This window comes from Meleagris gallopavo, chromosome 5 (genome assembly GCF_905368555.1).
Source record: "Meleagris gallopavo chromosome 5, MGAL_WU_HG_1.1, whole genome shotgun sequence".
Lineage (NCBI taxonomy): Eukaryota > Metazoa > Chordata > Aves > Galliformes > Phasianidae > Meleagris > Meleagris gallopavo.
The window spans coordinates 39,102,136-39,123,129 of record NC_139408.1 but is presented as its reverse complement, the minus strand read 5'-3'; the positions used below and the strand labels follow the sequence as shown (position 1 = coordinate 39,123,129).

At 42.8% G+C, this 20,994-nt stretch overlaps 1 protein-coding gene across 5 annotated transcripts in view; it reads right to left on the bottom strand.

Annotated features, from left to right (window-relative positions):
- Positions 1–20,994, bottom strand: part of ADCK1 (aarF domain containing kinase 1) — a 77,230-nt gene that overhangs the window by 4,483 nt on the left and 51,753 nt on the right. For 2 of the 5 annotated variants that reach the window (XM_010711780.4, XM_085225404.1), the window contains exons 6-9: positions 20,825–20,983; positions 13,879–13,995; positions 1,057–1,206; positions 619–816 (exon numbers count right to left, since the gene is read on the bottom strand). In XM_010711780.4, the coding sequence (XP_010710082.1) occupies positions 619–816; positions 1,057–1,206; positions 13,879–13,995; positions 20,825–20,983 (624 nt within the window). The remainder of the gene's footprint in view (positions 1–618; positions 817–1,056; positions 1,207–13,878; positions 13,996–20,824; positions 20,984–20,994) is intronic. The other 3 variants (XM_085225405.1, XM_085225406.1, XM_085225407.1) reach the window with 3 other exon arrangements.

Genomic DNA, 20,994 nt, shown 5'->3' with positions numbered 1-20,994 from the left:
GCGCTAGGAGGTGTGAGAAGGATCCCAGCATGTGCAGATAGGAAAGGGAGGGAGAACGTAAGTCGCAATTTCCTAGATTTGTAGTGATTGAGTTGACAGAACCTGCAGTTAAGCAACCTTGACTTCAAGTTAATAGGTTTTCTGATTGGGAGGTAATTTCCAAGGGTTTTTAGGAGTTTGTATCAGTGCTTATAGTCATTTACATGAATAGTGATAATGCATTACCCTTCTCATGTCTTCTTCCCACTAAGCCTTTATGTCTCCTCTGCCTCATCCTATCCTCCTTGCTGGTTGCCTGCACAGCTGCATTAAACACTTCTTTTTAAGAAAAGGCTGATTTGTCTTCCCAGAACTGGTGAACACTAACCCATTAAAATATTATACAAAATTTAAGCAGCCCATGACAAGTGAAACTGGGAAATTAAGTTCAGCCACTATAAAACACAGTGCAGAAAAATTCCTCACTTTTTCTAGCTTAGCTGTCAATGCAGAATTTGCCGTGGAGCTGCCAAGGGTTGTCCAATATCATGTGGTATCAGCAGTGAAAGCGGTTAAAAGAAGGGAAGATATCCAAGAAGAAGGAAGGACTCCCAGTATGGAAGAGCCCATGAGTCCTACCTCGCTGGCTGAGAGTGGTGACTGGTCAATTCCCCTGTTGACAGACTCCCAGGACCTGGCAGTGAGCATGCAGGCAAAGAGAGGGTACAAATCTCCTGCCCCAAGCCGCCGACTGTACTTCTGCACCCTCTTCATGTCAGCCTTGATAAGGGCCTGCCAAAGGCGGCAGTAGTCCATGCGGAATGACTCGCTCAGCACCTGAGAAGAAAGACATGACCCCTCAGAAGTCCACAAAGAAGGAAGGAGAAGGAAAACTGCATCCCCTAGCTGTGTCTTATCCCCCATGCCAGAGTCAGGAAGTTTCCTTGGAGAGTTACAGGAAAAATAGGAGAAATTAATTCATACAGGCTTCCAAGTGCAACAGCACAGCTAGTTATGATCTTCCAGCCTAATATTCAAGGGAGCCTGCAGAAACCTGGAAGCCTCCCAGTTACATACCTGGTAGAGCCCATGGTCCAGGAGAATAATGTAGGCCTTGCCAGAGTCTGGGCACTTCTTCACCAGCACATTGCCTGGGTGTGGGTCACAGTGGACAAAGCCATTCACAAAGATCATTTCACTGTAGAGTTTCCCCAGGTTGCGAGAGATCTGTGAGGAAACAGGAGCTGGTCACACAGTGCCACCCAGAGCAGGGTGCCTGCTAGGGACAGGAGTAGTCCCTATATGTCTCTGCAGGACCAAAAGGTTGGCACAAGTCCTTATGCTGCCATCAACTGCCAAGTGATTAAGGGTGTTTAGGGAAGGATCCACACAAGAAGCAACATGAAGATGTTTGTGGAGTCAGGAATTATTTTAGAACGTTTGCCTGGCATAAAAAAAGAAAAAAACATCTATGAATAGTATGAATAGGGTTTCTGCAAAGGAGGAGGAAAATGAGATGGAAGATATAGGCAGATAAACATCAACAATGAAAGCATGGTTGAAGCTGCTGAGATGGATTGTAGGAAGATTCATGTTTCCACCCACAGATGACAGCAGGAGCCAAAAGTGAATGAGTGTGAGGAGATTCAGCCTGTCCATCTGCTTACTAGAGCAAATGTGGGTTTCCTCTGCCTTTCCTCCATCACACCATTCCCCACTTTCCCTCTTCCTTTCCTCTGTCCCGTGCTAATCTGATTTACGATGTCTGTGAAGATGAAGCAGCACAAGAAAGCTGTTTAAATCATCCTTTCATTGCTGTGTACCTCCATGCCAGTGTTCCTCATCGCCCAGAGATGTTATTCAAGTTAACAAAACCTCCTAGGCGCAAACAAACAATACCAGGGCCTCAGATCAATCCCTCACCATGGTCACACAGAAGCCTCTCAACCCTGACATTCCACTGCCAGGCCTCCGTGCCACCAGAAAGTGGCATAATGCTCCACAACAGATTGCTGACCAAGCAATTAAAAGACAATCATTATAAATGCCACCAGACACACAGTATAAGCAGCATACAAACAGCTGTCTCCATGAGCAGAGCTAATGTTATACTAACAACAGTCTGTTCTACAGAATGCTTTGCAGCAGGCAAGGTCTTGTTTTACCACCTACAATACATGGCAGCCTCTGAGAGGAGCACAGTGATTTCCTCTTTAGGTAGCCATAGAACAATGCCACACTGTTGCATCAGGACAAAGTATGCGAAGCTCCACACCACAGCCTGAAAGAGAAACTGGAAGACCACCAGCCACCAAGCTAAAACACCTTCCTTACGACGAATGCTCTCAAAACTACAAATGATAAGGAAGAATAAGAACTGTTTCTGCAGCACACCAGCTGTGGAACAAGGAGAGATAGCCCTCCACACCTCAGGTGAGAGCTGGAGCCATTACAGAATCATGGCGAATGCTGCCCTCACACCAAATCAGACAACCAGGTGGTATATCACAGTCACTCAGTTCCTTATTTCCACATAGGTATTGCCATAAGTTCTGACGGAGGGGAAAAATGTTTCCTTCTGAATTACCAGCACAGATCACTGAAGCAATGAAGGATAGTAGAAGAGAGACATGGACATGTGAAATATTGACATCCTGGAAAGGGACGCAAACAGACTGGAAACAGTTCAACATAAGGCCACCAAAATGAAAAGACTGGAGCTCCTCTCTTGTGTTCAGATTGAAATGAAGAGGCTCGGAGGCATCTTATCAATGTCTGTAAATGCCTGAAGGGAAGGTACGAAGAAGATGGAGCTAGGCTCTTTTCAGTGGCATTCAGTGCCAACAAAAGAGGCAATGGGCACAAACTGAAATATGGGGGATTCCATCTAGAGATGAGGAAGCACTTTGTTACTTGTGTGGCGCGTAAGCACTGGCACAGGCTCCCAGAGTAGTTCCACAGTCTCCTCCTTAGAGATCTTCAGAAGCCACCTGGACACAGTGCTGGACAGCTTGCTCTGGGCATCCCTACTTGAGCAGCAGTTGGATCAGATGGACCCAGAGGTCCCTGACTGCCTCAACCATTCTGTGAATTTGTTAAGAAACCCTTATAAGTCTCCTTTATCAATTTACTTTAGTACAGGTACTCAGACATCTTTGAAAAGCTAAGCAGAACTTGCTAACAGTTCAAGGATGTGCCAGTCTTGAGCCAGTCATTCATTCACACAGTCTCGCAGGAACCTGCATACTCGGACATCATGACTGCTTAAAGATGCAGTAAAAATGTCCTCTCTTAAGTCACCATTAGCAGACAGGTTAAATATCTGGGGTCATAGCCTTTTGCAACCCATAAAACACCACAAAGAAGCTCGGGGACCCCACCTTAAGGTGAATTTAAGCATGGGTCACCCTTCAGGGATCACAGCCCTCCTAATACTGAATAATAAGTGAAGACAAACTTCTCTTCCTCCTCCCTTCTCTGCCATACTTACATTTACTTCTTCCCTATAGTACAGCCTTGAATATTTATAGTAATTAATCCACTGAAAATAAACTCTCACTTCTTCTAGAGAGAGGAAAGCACTCCGTAGAATTTAGTCATATAAAATAGTCTTTAATTTTGAAAAAAATAAAAATAAAAAATAGAGTAAGCGATGGAGAAGCCCATTAAAGTATTTCAGTGCATTTTTGTTTGCTGACATACCTCCAAAATTGAAGAAAAATTAATTTGACAATTAATTTTTTTAATGTTTTTTTAATAACAAAACATCAATACTTTTGAATTCTGAACAAAAAGGAAGTCCATATTTCTAGAGTTTAGAGTGCAAAATGTGAATAGTGATCTGTCGTTATAGCTCAGGCAAAAAGAATTCATATTTACAGAAAACTAAGAAATAACTGCAACCCCTTTGCATACATTAATTGCAATACAGCCCCTTAAGTTTTCAAAGTTACATATGCAATATATGACCTCTGATACAAACATTTCATATGCCCAACTCTCTAAGACTAAGAGCTTCATTTTCTGTAGATATTTATCTAATGCACACTTGCTGAAGGACCGAAACACAGATATTCTGATTCTTAGACTTAGTACAAAAATACTTTCACTAACCATTCTGAGTGAAAAAAATTAAAAAAAAAAAAAATTGAATTCTGCTTTTCCCAGTTTCTCAGCTTTCTATTTCCACATCCCCAAAGGAGCAGTGAAAGGGGACCAGGACAAAGTGTGATTTTTGAATATACATGGGAATAAGGTATTTAAAATACCTGTGGAAAAACAACTGGAAGAACCTGTCATCTAAGCCACCAAATTTCCCATACATGCTTACCCCTGCTTTGCTTTCTCTATACAGTACTCCATCACTATTAGCCTTCAGTGCACTCTTACTGAAAATGCCACTGGATAAATAACTTATAAACAATTAATTTTGGAAGAATGCAATCAGGTGAAATGAGAAAAACACATGAAAACCTCTACTCTGGTCAAGAGAGGAACTCAGCATGCATTTAGGCTGCGTAAGACCTTGGGGTGAAGGTGCAGAGCAAATTAGACAAAAGGTTGCAATGATTTACAGTAGCAAAACCAAAGTAAACACAAACAAACGTTTTGTTATGACAGGAGAGGTCATCATTCCTCTCCCTGATTGTCATTCAGCATGAGGTCCTTATGATTACCAGGGTCTACCAGCTTTGCTCTACTGAATGTAGTAAAAAAAATTTAAAAATCACCCTTGGAATCCTGCATTCACTTTAAAACACCTCATTAAGAGAGATTCAAACAACACGGAATGTGTTTACAGAAAGCAAATAAATGAGCAGCATGCAGGAGGAATTTACTTAGGAAAAGGATTAAAATAGCTGAAGATTCTGAAGGTGGCTAAGGAATAGCAGAGGAGAAGCACTGTAACAATTTTCAAAGGTTTGAATACCAAAGAAACAGAGGCACTTGTAGTGCTGAATATGTTACAAGACACACAAGTAAGTAAAAAAGGATGTAACTAAGAATGGGACAATTTAGGCATAACATATAAGAAAAATGACTATGCTTGTCAGCGAGCAGAGCTGAGATGATACCAGACTCTGGCTCTGGCCAGAAGCATGTCCTTGCCCACAGCCAGAAGGCATGCTACTGCTTAAAACAAGTTCAATTTGTCCACCTGTGCTGCAGCAGAACATGGCACCAAGTGAGCCTGCATCTTCACAAGCCAACAGAAAACGAAACCTCCCATCGCCACATTATGTGACGTGATCATTACACTGTCAGGCAAGCTGCACATGTTCAATCCACTGTTTTCCTTCTTGAAAATGTAGCTGAGGAATAAGTAAATTGTACGAAGACTGCTCCAAAATTAACGCCTCTGGTTTTGTTATGCTGGCCTATGACGTCAGAGACAGATACTGGTGGCACGGCAGTAAAGGTCGAACCTTCCCATCAATATTCTGTTACACATTGTTGCTGGGCAACAGATGGCAGCAGAGGGGCAATCTGACAAAATGGTGCCAGACAGGAAAGTGCACATGAAACAAAAGAGGAGTAGAATTTCTTTATGCAGAAAAGATCCCACCCACCGACATTCACTGACACTTGCTGAACATTTACGGAGACCAAATAGTGGATGTGAGCACAGTGATGCAGAAGGTGGTGCAGATTTTTACAAGCACGGCATTCACACTCTTCTTCATCGCTGGCAAAAATGCATAGCTAATAGTGGTGACTATGCTGAAAAAACTGATTTGCAGCTGAGAATTTGCTCTGTGAAACAGTGTTAATGTTTTCTTTGTATTTGTTGTGCTTTCCGCAGAAATAAATAGCAGACATTACTTTCAGAGCGACCTATGCATTGGCTTGTAACTCAAGTCCTGCTGAGTTACAAGCCAGTGCAGAAGAAAATAAGAATGCAGTACAGACATCAAGGATTTTCCCAAAATCAATGACTAATTTCAATCACATCCAGTTTATATCAATTGCTTCCTTTTCTAACAAATCCCTTGTTTAGCTCGTCCTCTCCCCCAACAGCATGTTTACCACAACAATAATTATCAGCATAAGTACAGCATGAATACAGCCCCATTTCTACAGAATGTCCCTTTATCTGATGTGTTGAAGGAGTCAACCTACCCTTAACACAGTTGCACCATAGTAGAAACATGCACCCTGCCAACTGAGTAATATCCCAAATTTAATTCTAATATGTCACTTTCCTCTGATAAACTCCCAGCATTTTTAAGAAACTCTTCTCATTAGTTTTAAGACTACGGCTTTTCACTTGGTATTTCTCATTTTTATCCCTTTCTATCACTTTAGTCCTCAAGGCCACCAAGTGCTATTGCTACTTTAATCCTTCTCTATAGTGACAGAACTTCCCAAATTGGCGCTATCTGCAACCTCCTTCAGAAAGTTCTGCTCATGTCAAGGTCATTACTGAAATTACTAATAAAATCAGTGTGAAGGGCAAACCTTGCAAAGCTCAGCTACAGTAATATTTTTCCACAATTGCCTCTATCCATTTCTTACCTACCTTGTGGCTTACCCACCTTTTCTAGTTATCTGACTCATAAGTAGCACATCAAGTGTTTTACCAAGTACACCTACTGCATTTCTGTCACCTAATTCAGAGGACCTCAAGCTGCATGGCTGCACAAATAGCAGTAGTGATATATTTCTTCTCGTACGCACACATAGCTTTGCTGCCATCAGTGTTACCCAGCACTGCTGGACTACAGGTGACAATTTGGAAAGTATAGAAAACGTTATTCTCCTGTGTCCCACTTCTTGGTGAACTCATATTATATCCCCTTGCATAGAACTCCATAGCAGCAAAACTCCAGACACACACCAGTCCCTGTAAGTAACGTACATCTTAACAAAGCAGCACACCCAGCTGACAGAACAACAAATAAAAAAACACTGTAAGGCTCATCACAAATAAATATACTTACAAATACTAGGGCAATATGCATAATTATCAAGAAAAAAAATACTAGTGAGTGCAAATTTAAGCCTACGTATACTCCCCTAGTAACAAGATGGCACATATATCATGTTTGTTGGTAGCTGCAATGTAACACTGGCTAGCGTCACCCAGCAGAAGTCACTGATACTTTCCTGGTCTCCTGACCAAGCTGCAGAGGTCTTGGCTCCATGGTGCCAACTGAGACGAAGATGAAGGGCAAAGAAAAAAAATCTTACGACGCGGTCACTGTAGAGCAGATCTCTCTGCTGCCCTGATAAGACCCATATTACACTGCCTCATAGGGCATTATCCTTTCCTGTCCCACCTCCATTTGTGACTGTCTCTTTAGATCAGGAGTAGATACTAGTCTCTAGCCTTAATTTGGCTGTAATATTTGCCAATTATTTTAAGAGATGGCGACACTAACTTCTATTGATCTCATTAAAAGTAAAGGTCGTTGTGCAGCTCATTTCTCAGGGCTCAATATTACCTCCTCAGGCCAAAAGAATAGCATTGATTTTGGAACCTTAATCGAAGGTTAATTGGATTGAAGTGTGTATTGGGTTTTTGCTTTCTTTTGCTGTTGTTATTATAGCCATCATCTACGGGTTTGCTTAATCCTTCCAGGACAATCCTGCCCAATTAAACTTGTGTCAAATTAGCAAAGGGTGTGGATGGAGAATAGCTACAATTTGGAGCCTGCTTTTTGTCTCTGCTCTGTAATGGCTCCTTTCCACAGAAGATTAGAATGGTCACACACAAGAGATCCTATTTCACACTCTATCTTCCATGATGCAGTTGTGAGAATCTAAACACGGTGCTCTGTAACGCAGCACCATCACTATGCACTGCTGGACACATAAGTTGTCATTAAGATATGGGAGTAGTTTTTAGGATTCCTGGAGTGTACATCTAGCATGCCCCAAACTCTTTCTTGAGAACTGAGAAGATTATTTTCCAATGAATGACCCATCTTCTATGGCACATAAGTTGAGAGACTTCAGACTTACCTGGGCAGGAAACTGAGGGATTAATTTGGTAAGTTTCTACAAAAACGATCAATTGGTGTTTATTTAATTGCTACTTGCATATTAGCCAGACCTCAAATAGCTAGGGGGTTCACTGGCTTGGCTTCAAATGTGGATGTGTTTCCTTAGGTTCAATGTAAAGGATCTTGCTGAGATTCTTGAGCCATATACACTTGATTTCACTGATGACTGAGACTGACTTTCAATGAGAGAAGGGTTTGCCTGTAATTTAACTCTTTATGTGGTGTCTCTTGCAACTCCCTGGATTAAATCAGCAGGGATAAGAATAACCATTTTCCCCAGGAACTCCATGCTCCATTTCATCTAACACTTGAGTTTTATAAACACAAACACTTGAGACATGAGAGTTTTCCACACTTGCATTGACAAAGGGATTCCAGTCTAGGAAATCCTACTTTAATTTTGGCAGCTTGAAGACAGCAGCTCCTGCCTCTAGGCTGAAGGGTAAACTTCACACTAAAAGCATATTTTAAGTTGCAAAGCTGTTAACTATCAGGAGACTCTTTATCAGACTAAGAGATACTGTTGCAGTAAGGACTCTATTTAGTAACTGAAGGAAGCAGAAAGCCACATAGGATGGGGTGACAGATGGCAACAATTGCACACAGTAGCTCATCTTAAGTACCTCAGCTGTTTGCTTTCACTTCTCAGCTGGACAAAACACTGACTTCTGAATCATCCACAGCCCGTGAACAAGCTCTTAGCAAGCTGAAGCACGTGACACCATTTCCTTTTCCCTGACTCAAACGTAAGCCATGGCAATCATGGTGAATACCCCCTCCAAACAATTAGAATAGAATTAGATTATCAGGAGCAGTCAACATGGATTCATCAAAAGGAAATCATTCCTGACAAACCTGTTTGCCTTCTATGATGTCATCACCGACTGGGTAGGCAGGGGTTGTGGACATTGTGCACCTTGACTTCTGCAAGGTGTCTGACATCATCTCCCACAATATTCTTGTTATCAAACTTAGAAAGTGTGGGACAGATGAGTGGATGGTGAGGTAGACTGACAACTGGCTGACTGGCATAGCACATCAGCAGAACAGAGTCTGGCTGGAGACCTGTAACTAGTGGTATTTGCCAGGGGCTGGTGCTGGGTCCAATCTTGTTCAATATCCTCATTAACAACCTGGATGAAGGAAGAGACTCCATGCTCAGCAAGTTTGTTGATGGTACAAAACTGGGAGGAGTGGCCACCACAGTTGGGCAGGGAGGAACCTGATGAGGCTGAACAAGAGCACGTACAGAGTCTCGTACCTGGGGAAGAATAACTGCATGCATCAGTACAGATTAGGGGCTGACCTGCTGGAAAGGAGCTCTGCAGAGAAAGACATGGGAGTCCTGATGGACAACAGGCTGGCGATGAGCCAGCAGCGTGCCCTTGTGGCCAAGAAAGCCAATGGTATCCTGGGGTGCATTAGAAAGAGCGTGGCCAGCAGGTCAAGGGAAGCGATACTCCCCCTCTGCTCTGCCCCAGTGACATTTAGACATTTAAAATACTGTGTCCAGTTTAAAAAAAAAATAGGGATCTTCTGGAAAGAGTCCCACGGAGGGCCACAAAAATGATAAAAGGCCTGAAGCATCTACCATATCAGGAAAGGCTGAGTAACATTGGTGTGTTCAGCCTTGAGAAAAGAAGACTGAGATGGGATATGATAAATATTTAGAAATATCTAAAGAGAGGCAGGAGGCAAATGGATGAGGCCAGGCTCTTCTCAGTGGTGTGTAGCAATGGAACAAGGAGTAATGGCCTAGAACTTGAACATCGGAAATTCCATACAAATGTGAGGAAGAATTTCTTAACGCTAAAGATGACAGAGCACTGGAACAGGCTGCCCAGAGATGTTGTGGAGTCTCCTTCTATGGAGATATTCAAAATCCATCTGGATGCATATCTGTGCGATCCACTACAGGCTACCTGCTTTGGCAGGGGGTTTGGACTCAATGATCTCTTGAGGTCCCTTTCAACTCTTGCAATTTTGTGATTCTGTGGCGAACTCTTCACTTGACTACCTGAACCTGCTGATTAGTTGAAAGCAATACCAGCATGTGCACATGTGCAAGCTCCACAGCTCCCTCAGCCTGCTGACCCAGTAGCCTTTACTAAAACAGCCTTTTAGATACTAAAGTATCTAAAGTATCTATATTTTAGTATACTAAAGTATATTAAAGTATCTAAAAGAATAGATAGGGTGGACACCTACGCAGCAGATCAAAGATAACATCAAAATTTGTAAATGGACAAAATCTCTAAATTGATCAGATAAAATCGGAATGGGTGCAAAAGAGGCATTTGTGCCACTTGGTTCTTTTTTAGAAGTTCATGCTCTATTTTCTTCCTTCTTTATACAGTATGCTACAAATGTGCTGAGAGCTCCACAGACCATTTTTCCTTCCTTCTCTGCTCTACTCACATCCTCCAAATATATCTTCCTAAGCAAGAATGTAAATAATGTCTTGAGACAAGAATGATTCAGTTTCCAAGTGGTGGCTTTTTCAACCCTACCATGGCCTGGACTTCTCTCAAAATTCATACCAGCTTATTTCTTCATAACTCCCCTCTCCAGTTCACTGTCAATATCCTAGCTGCATTCTCATCCTCTGCTACACTTGCACATGAATAAGTAACTGTTACACAGGCAGATATTTCAGTGTTTGCACTTGTCTTTAGAAATCAAAGCCTTCTCTGATTAAATGCCATTACAGTCCAGCGCTTGGACGGATCCAGAGAGATTAATGTGCTCTTGGGCAGCTTTAATGATAATCCTGCTACAGACGGTATTAAGTAAATGTCAGTAACCTGGTTTGAAGGGAGCTTTCACCTCAGGGATCTTTTCCATTTAGAGAAGAGAAGCTCAGCTTGATTTCAAGGCTGCGTTGTCACAAAAGAGAAATCCTGCTTATTGAAGACTCCTCTTTCTCTGCTCAGTAAAACAAAATGGAGTAAGATGATAGGATTGATAAACAGATTCAAGTGATATATGGGGCACTAATGCATCTCTTGAAAACAAAAACTGGTGTATAAGTCACATCATAGTTTTGGAATTTTTGTTGCCACTCCCTCCACAAGTTCCTTTCAGTGCCTGCTGCCTTTTGCTCATTTTGCCACCATGCCATGCAGTTCCTTACCCATAGCATCAAACAGCAGCAAATACTGGACTTTGGTCATACCTGTTCCCATCTGCTGCATCTCACACAGTTCCTACCTCACCTTACTGTGGCCACAGTAACAGACCTTATACCTCGTCATATACTTCTGACAGGGTTGGTGCCCTCTTTTGTACTGTTACTTTATTGGCAATCGGGAAAAGATAATTATTAATTTGGAGGAGCAGGGAGAGAAAGAAAGGAAGAACAGCTCAGCACAGGTACTGAAATAGTCAGCAGGAATGCGTGATTCTACCACTGAGATGAATAACATCCCACACATGACAGACTACCAGAAACCTCTGCAGCTTATACTTTGCCATAGTAAAAATTTGTTGACAACTTTTTTATAATTACATTTTTACAGACCAATAAAATACATGGTTTCATTGCTGTATGGAACCTATCCTGCCAAGGTATCACAAAACAACCTTCCCAAAGGAATAAATGAAGAAAAACAAGAGCTCAGTTTTCTAACTCTAAAGGTTCTAAATCTCTTCTATTAAAGCAAAGACCCCTTTGCAAGTTAGGGAAAAAAAAATGAAATCAGCTTCTTCTGTACTTGATTTTGACATATGCTCCCAGCAAAATATCCCATTGAAAAGCTGAAATTATTGAGTTTTCCACATTGGCTGGCTGGAGAAAGCTCTGGAAGATTGCCAAGAATGCACTTCCCTGGGCTTCTCCATACAACTTTGCTACCTCCAGCAGTTTGAGAATTCAAACAATCGAAGCATCAAGCAGATCTGCTGGGCTGGTTAACTCAGTCTCAGAATAGATCTTCCATCCAAGAACTTTGAGGAAGCCCTGCTCAAAATGTGAATGTAAATATTGTTCAAAAGACCTCCTGCTAAGGCATCAAAATGAGCCTGACTATGTTGGATATTGAGAAATACTTAGTTTTGTATCTAAGTGCCATGGGCTACATTTGACCTTTGCCCAGATAGCAGAAGAAAAGGGCTTATGTAAGATATATTTGCTCAAAGAAACAACTCACATTTGACCAGTTGTTTTGTCTGGGAGAATGGAGCTGACTGGTTGCTCTGAAGTCAAACTAGGCTTTTTAAATTTCAAATGACACAGAAGTTCACCAGCTATCATGTTCTTCTGAGACACACAATGATGCGCTGCAGAACCAGATGCATCATCAGGAACCTACCTTGTAAATATAAAGGAAGATAATCAGCACAAAATAGACACAGAATTGTGTCTACCTCTGATCAGCTGACAATCATTTCTCTGACTCCCTGATGAGAGTGAGGAGAAAAACTAATGACCAAAATGTTCCAAAAGTTTCCCAATGGAGATGTGAAAGAAGACAGACTGTATTATACACAAGGAAGTCATTCAAGAAGTCTCTTTAATAAAAATTGATCAGACATCTTTCAGAGAAGAGGAAGTCATTCACTACTGTCCGTCGACCTTGATTTGCTCATTATAATTAGAATGGAAAGAGAGACTCAAAATCTACCTTAACCTTTGAATTTTCTTTCCCATATATCAGTGGTAAAACAAGAAAAGATGCCTGTCTTTTGCCTGCAGCAGTTACTAGAAAATATTTTATTGGCTTCTGCTGGGTGCAAGAGCAGAGAAAGAAGTGTTCTATGCAGAGAAGGCAGCAGGTTGCTTAGTCCTCCACCAGACATTTTTCTGATATCATGGTGACTTAGGGAAATAGTGGAGAAAATACAACATTCTCTCTTTGTGAGGCATACCAAACTCACTTTTCCCTTCCCCTGAAACAACTTTAGTATATCTTAACCAACACCACAATAACTTTCCTATAGATAGAAAGTGGAAGCAGAAAGGAATAAGAGTAGAGAGAGAGGAAGCATTCAGATGTGAGAATTAAGTGGATGGGCAGATTAAGTACAATTGATTTTGTTAGCCCTTTAATAGCCAATCAACCAAGTGTGGCTTTGAGGTTCATTAATAGGGCACAATGAGAAAGGCAAGAAGCACTGCCTCAGTCAGCATTCACTGACCAAGAGGGGTGGTCTTCCACATTGTTGAATGGCCTGAAACTCTTCCCTCACGCACCTTAGCTTTCTTGTTTCCTCAAGAATCTCTTAGCCATAGAGAATCCAAATCTTCCAACTTCATGCCACACAAATTATCTTATCCATCAGAGAAATGTGGCTTCCCCAGGGATAAAATCTAGCAGCTGTTTAATGAGGGGCAGGAAAATTACACAGTATATAGGAGCAAGAAACAAAGAAGAAAACTATCAAGTTACATACAAAAGAAAGAGAAAGATTTTGGAAATCAGAACTGAACAATCCAAGAATATTATGCAAAACGCCATGGGTCAAGCCACTCCAGTAACTATGATCATACAAGGCCTATAATTTGTGCCTCCTAATGGGTTACAAAAGCTACATCCCATGCATTTGCCCAAGAGAAAATCAATGCTGAAGGAAGATAGAGGAAGAAAAGAGACAAAAAGATCAGAAGCTGAAGCTGTTCTATTAGGATAACACGAACTGTCACGTTGGAACAAAACATTGGTGTACACAGTGTAAAAGCATGATTATCACTCTGAAGATCTCTCTAGCTGTGCAATCCTACAGAAGGGTGTCCCCAAAAGGGATTGTATACATTCCCAAAAGTAGAAGAACTGAGATCTTTCAGATTGATTACTCTCTTCATACCTGTGTATGCTCCCTTTTCTGCCCTTCCTGACCTATCAGCCTTGGTCTAACATTGCTCACATGCCCAATTCAGAGGCGGCTGAGAAAATACCTCATTGACATCAATGCCATTCTTCTCCATGTATGCCTTGTCGTTCACCTGTCCTCCTTCCATGAACTCCATGAGAAGAACACGCCTTGTTGAGAGCTCCCAATAGATTCTGGGGACCTGAAAAGGGTATAGATGGCTTGGGTCAAACAACAGGCTGTGGAAAGGAAGGAGAACATATCACATACAGTTCAGAAAAGGAACAAAAAAAGCAAGAGGTTGAAATAAGGACTTCTTTTCACCCTGAGCACAACAGAGGTAAATCCATCTGATGGCACTGCAGGTCTCTTCCCTAGGACAGCTGCAAAGCAACACACCAATACAACAGAAGAGTCTGTGCTTGTGGAACATTTCAGGCACCACTCTACAAGATTTTGACCTCTTCCCACTCCCACTTATTGTCTGACACCTCTTCCTCATCTGCTCCACAGCTCCTACAACTGGCTTGCTCAGTACCAACTACAAGTTTCTGAATCATTCGCTTGGTGCCTTTAGACAGGAAACAGATCTCCTTTGCTACACACAGGGCCCACTTACACAGTTCTAGAAATGATAAGACATCATCATAAATTGCATCTCAGCAGTGCTCCTTGGAACACAAACACATTTGAGCTGACAAACCTCATGTATTTAGGCCATCTGCAATCAAACTGGGAGAAAAATCAAGTGTCACAAATAAAGGGCTTGTCATAGAAACCCTGGGATACCCTTAACTATCTTATTGCCAATGTAATGTGACACAGTAACGAGTGTAAAATGTCAAAGCACTTTTCATTCAATCTGCAGTAAATCAAGCTGAGTGAGGTCTAAGGAGGAGGCACTGTGTCACACAGGGATGCAGTGACGCAGTATAACAGAAGTCTTAGCTCAGGCAGGCTCCCCATTTCCAGTCTCTATGATAAATTCTTCCAGTGCTGAAGCTTCCACTGTCAAAAGACTGATATTACTGAAGTTCCCTTTGGATACTCCTCACATTGTTGCACTTCAGTGTATCAAGATGTCCACATTTATCTTCACATGTAGGAGAAATTGGATGGGTACATTCTACCAAGGACGTAAGAGAGCTCCATCTATTCCCACTACTGTACCCCAGTTCATAGAATCATAGATTCGTTTGAGTTGGAAGGGGCCTTTAAAGGTCATCTAGTCCAACTCCTCTGCAACGAACAGGGGCACCTACAGCTTGATCAGGTTGTTCAGAGACCTATTCAGTCCGATCCTGAATGCCTCCAGGGATGGGGCATCCGCCACCTCTCTGGGTAACTTGTTCCAGTGCTTCACTACCCTTAGCATAATCAAATATTTTCCTTATATAACCACTTTCAGATCGAAATTATTTCTACTTGTCCTTTCACAACAAACCCTGCTGAAGAGCCTGTCCCCTTAAAAGCCTCCCTTTAGATACTGAAAGGCTGCTCTCAGGTCTCCCCAGAGCCTTTTCTTTCCCACGCTGAACAGTCCCAGCTCTCTCAGCATGTCCTTGTAGAGGAGGTGTTCCACCCCCGATCATTTTTGTGGCCCTCCAATAGATATGCTCTAGCTGGTCCACATCTCTCTTGTACTGAGGACTCCTCCACATCTGGATGCAGTGCTCCAGGTGAGGTCTCACCAGCACAGAGTAGAGGCAGGATCACCTGCCTTGACCTGCTACCCATGCATCTATCAATGCAGCCTAGGATACAGTTAAAACATATTTTAGATTCTGCAAAGAGAAAGACAGCCATGCAGCTCCCTATCCTTACCCACAATCAGATGTGGACTTAAATTCACACACTTCAAGTGTCCAGCACACTGGGGTAGGGTAGGAAAAGATAAGGAATGTTATCCATCTAATTCAATCTAAACCAAAGTAACCAGCCAAGCTGCTTTTAGCTTATCAGAACTCTTGAACAAGCAGCAGTTGTTTTATATACTACTTGTAACTACTGACAATGGCTCAGTTCCTCACAGTTCCACAAACTACCTGCCTCCCGCACTATTCCTATTCTAGAGAGCTCATTTATCCAATCTCATTTATCCAATGAGCCGATTCTACCTTACCATGTACACGAGATCAGACCAAAGAGTCCTTTGCTGAGCAATTCCAACAGCTCTCAATCTTGTTGCTCAACACTCCTGGGATACTTTGCATGTTAACCTCATATATATTTGGATGCTAAGGAATTCAGTTACCTGCACTTGTAGTGGTTCACACTAATGTACAGCTATGCTCCACCACATTGCTCTCTACTGTCAACAGCTCTATATCCAGATAGAGACCAGACACAGGTGCTATCTCCTGGTGCTCTTCAATATCTTTATCAGTGACATAGACAGTGGGATTGAGCGTACCCTCAGCACAGTTGCTGATGACCCAAGCTGAATGGTGCAGTTGACACAATAGAAGGGAGAGACACTAACCAAGAGGGAGCTGGACACACTCAGAAACTGGGCACAAGAGAATCTGCACATGGTTTACAGGCTGGTTCAGCCCCGTCTAATGGGGCAGGTGGGACCCATGGCCCCAAGCCCTAGGAAAGAGAGAAATGAGAAGAGGGAAAAAAACATGCAGGGAGAAGGCAACGATCTGAGAAGGAAAGTTAATTTGCTAAGTATAATATTGGAATGCAAAATAACATAATTCTAATTATACTGTATTATATTAAGGCTAAGAAATCAAATGAAATGAGCAAGAGAGCATCCAAAACCAAAGGCCTTACTCTAATGCTAAAGACAAGATGGCCAGGGAGCACAGATGCAGAGACGAGCCATGAAAGAAGGGCGCATCTTGCAACCTGCAAACAGTTTTATCTTCCCTACTAACAGAAAATGAAAACAGAATAGTTTAAGTCTTTTGGGAGATGTAGTTCTTCCTCTCTTCTGAGGACCAGGTACCCGGAAATATCAAGAATCCATGGAACAGGAGCATTAACTCTAACTCCCAGTACACTGCATGATGTTATGATGTGGTATACCAATAACAACAATCAAAACCATGACAGAATCTAATCAGGTTTAACAAGGCCAAGCACAACATGCTGCATTTCTCTCAAGTCAATCTCAGATCTGAGTACAGATCAGGGGAAGAACTTCTCTGTGGAGAAGGATTTGAAGGTCCTGATAGACAGAAAGCTGGATGTGGGCCACCAGTGCTATCTTGTAGCCTAGAAGGCCAATGGTATCCTGGGCTCCATCAAAACACTGTCAGCTGCCCAGTGAGGTTGTGGATGACCCCTCTCTGGAAGCATTCAAGGCCAGGCTGGATAGGGCTTTGAGCAACATCGTGTACAGCGAAGTGTCCTTGCCTATAATAAGGGGGTTGAAAATAGATGATCTTAAAGGCCCCTTCCAATCCAAACCATTCTATGATTCTGTGAAAAGAGCAGTGACCAGCAGAAAGGAGGAAATGATTATTCCCTCTGCTCTGCCCCCATCTGGAGTACTATGCCCAACCCCGGAGACCCCAGCACAAGAAGGATGCAGCTGTTGAAGCAGGTCCAGAGGAGATCCATGAAGATGATCAAAGGGCTGCAACACCTCTCCTATGAATAAAGATTGAGGGAGTTGGGCGTGCTTAGCTTAGAGAAGACTCTGGGGGAGTCTTCACAACAATCTTACAGTATTTAAAGGGTTATTATAAATAGGAGGGAAATCAACTTTTTACATGAGTAAATAGCAATAGAACAAGGGGGAATAGCTTTAAAATTAAAGAGGGGATATTGAGGTTAAATGTCAGAAATAAATCCTTTACTCGGAGAGTGGTGATGCGCTGGAACAGGCTGCCCACAGAAGCGGTGGATGCCCCATCCCTGGAAGCATTCAAGGCCAGGCTGGATGGGATACTGGGCAGCCTGGTCTAGTGGCTGGCAACCCTGCCCATGGCAAGAGAATTGAATCTAGATGATCTTTAAAATGCTCTCCAACTTAAGCCGTTCTATAATTCTGGGACAAGAACAGTGAAAACTAAAAGCAAATGGTTTCACGAGACTCCATCTAGAATACGGTGTTCAGCTCTGGAACCCACAATGTAAGAAGGACATGGAGTGAGTCTAGAGAAAGGCCACAAGGAGCTGAAGGACAGGCACAAGAGGGCTGGAGCATCTCTCCTACGAAGAAAAGGCTGAGAGTTGACATTGTTCACCCTGAAGAAGAAAAGGCTCCAGGGAGAACCCACTGCCACCTTTCAGTATCTAAAAGGAGACCTACAAGAAAGCTGGAGAGGAGCATTTAATCAGGAACTGTAGCTATCGTAAACAGTCTTACTGCTTTAAACTAAAAGAAGGTAGGTTTAAATTAGATACGAGGAAGAAATAGTTCACTAAGAGGGTGCTGAGACACTGGAACAGGTTGCCCAAAAAAGCTGTCGAAGTTCCATCCCTGCAAGTGTTCAAGGTTGGGTTGGATGAGGCTTTAAGAAACCTGATCTACTGGACCGTGTCTCTGACAGTGGCAGGGGGGCTGGAAATAGATTATCTTTAAGGTCCTTTCTCACTCAAACACTTCTATGATTCTATGATTCTACAAAAACACCTTCCATCACCATCCATCCTCTTCTTTCTTCTCCTCCCTAGTGGTGAAGACAGAGAATGAGGATTACAGTCAGCCTCTGTCAGACCACATTCACCTGCTCTATGGTGAGCTCCTTCCCACTGCTGCAGGGGAAATTCTGCTCTGTGTCTGGAGCACATCCTTCTCTCCTTCTTCACTGACCTTAGTGGCTGCAAGGGCTGCTTATCTGTTTCTCACTTCTCTCTCCCCCAACCGCTGTGGTGCAGCAATTGTTCCCTTTTATCTGACATGGGGCAGTTGGCTGGGCTCTACTCACAAAGGCTACCCCTGCAGCTCTCCTCATACCAAAATCTTGCCACATAAGTCCAATACAGCAAGCTTCCCAGCTTATCTGGATGTCAACTCTTTGCAGAGTTATATTCATGACCAAACAAACTCCAAAACAAGAAGTCCCTGAGAGTCCCTCTAGCTGCTGTGGTTTGCCTCCTAGACACACAGATCCTCACTGCCTTAGATCATTTCAGATGACACTCATTCTTGTCTCAAGATTTACAGGGGCAAGTCAAAGGGCTTACAAAGAACCATCTAAGTTCTTGGAAATACCTCTCTCACTCACAGATGAATTCTTTGGTGACTTTTTTAATTACTCACAGAAGCTTGGGTGTAATGCTAGTGCATGGAAACAATTTATCTCTGGCTTTAAAAGCTCAACGAGGTTCACAGCACAAAATCCACTTCTTGGCTTTCTTACGTGTTTAGGAAAATTAATGATACAAGAGCCCAATTCTTCTGTTGCCTTTGGGTGATGAACATGTCTCTGAATTGGCAGGTCAGACAGGAGGATCCATTATTTAGTCATCTCAAGCCATTTGTTATTGTTACACATGTTGATATCATGATAGCTCCTTAACCCAGCAAGAAAGCAATTGGCCGTCTCCATGGGGATTTACTTCACAGTCTCCCTAGTTACAGCTGCAATGGATACAGCTCGCCAAGGTACATCCCTTCCGATAAGTGCCCACCCAGCAAAATCATTGGCCTTTGGCCTTCCGTAACCCCGGTGGCTTTTAGCTATCTGTGTTTACAAAAAGGCCAGTTGCTGCCACTGAACTTCAAAAGGCCTGCCCCAAACCTGGTAACAAGGAATTGTAGCCTTTGCATGGAGGAAGCAAGGAGAAAATGGACACATAGGCCTGTAAAGCCTAACAAAAACTCAATTCACTTCAGACATCTATCACTTCCATCTTGGGACTTCTGCATAAACAGGAGATCAAAACCTTGTGTTGATATCTGTATACAGGAGGGTCCAAAGGAATAGGTATTTTTTGCAGTCACTGGGTATGTGCAAATGCAGTTATGTCAGTGACTGTGGCCACAGGACTACAAGTGCTTAAGCATACCTGGGTATTTCCAGAATGCACACAGCAGAAGCCTATGCCTCATATACATCTGCAAAAGATGCTCATGTGAAAGTATAAAGATGTGAGCACGCCTGCTGTCACGATTTCATGATTTTTGGTTATCAGCATTCCACATCATAACATCATGTAATGCACTGGGGATTTGACTGCTGATGCTCAAGTTCCGGGTGCCTGTCCGGAGGAGAAGAGCAGCTACATTTCCCCAGGGGGCTCTGCGGTCAGCGAGGAGATAGAACTCCCGGCAAGGTCACCTGATGCTCTCTTCTTTGCCTGCGCTGCTTCGCTTGCGCTTCTCTGCCTGCGCTTCTTCATCGGCTCAACTGGACTGCACTTCTCATCTCAGCGTTGTGGTGAGGCCGATCCACCTTCAATTTCACACACTCTCTCTCTCTCTCTCTCTCTCCTTATAAAATTCTGCTGATACCATATTTAGTAAATTAGTTTGTTTCACCTCAGATTGTTGCCACTGTTTTCAATTATTTCGGGGTCCCCTATTTTCCTTTTCTGTGGGCGCGGATCCGCGGATCCCTCCGCCCTTCTAGTCACGGAACCGGGCCGAACCAGCCCGTAAACCGTTGACACCTGCAGAGAGGGAGATGAGTGCACATCTGGTTGTACCTGAAACATTTGTCAGTGACCTCTGTCAGTGTGTAGCAGGAGAGAGGAGAGGTGGCATACATGCATCAGTGAGGAGAAACACAGTATGGGTGCAGCTGTGTTTGTGTATGAAGGTAACGAGTGCATGGATGTGTACGGACAACGTATGCTTCAGAGAAAAAAATATACTGTTTTGAAGGAGGAAAGATACATGCAAACACGTTTCCTCCTGAAATATACACACAGTACACCCAACCCTTCTTGACATCCTCAGCCTTATTCTAGTTTTGTCATCAGTATCAGCAGAGCAATCTAAGAACACCACAAAAGGACTGACCACACTCTCCCTCCATATAGTTCTCCAGGTGACAAATGAGGTGCATGAGAGATGTAAAGTGAGACTACTAATGCACATACATACATGGGAACATGTATTCCCTCACCTTCAGGAAGTCAAATTTCTTGAGCATCTGAGCAACCTTTTCAGCATTTCTGCCCTCATTGAGGAAATCCAATTCCAAAGGCAAATTCTTTTTTGCTTCTTCCACTAGCCACATGAACTCAAAATCTGGAAAGATCTGCTTCACAATCAAGAGAAGAACCTGAGAACAAT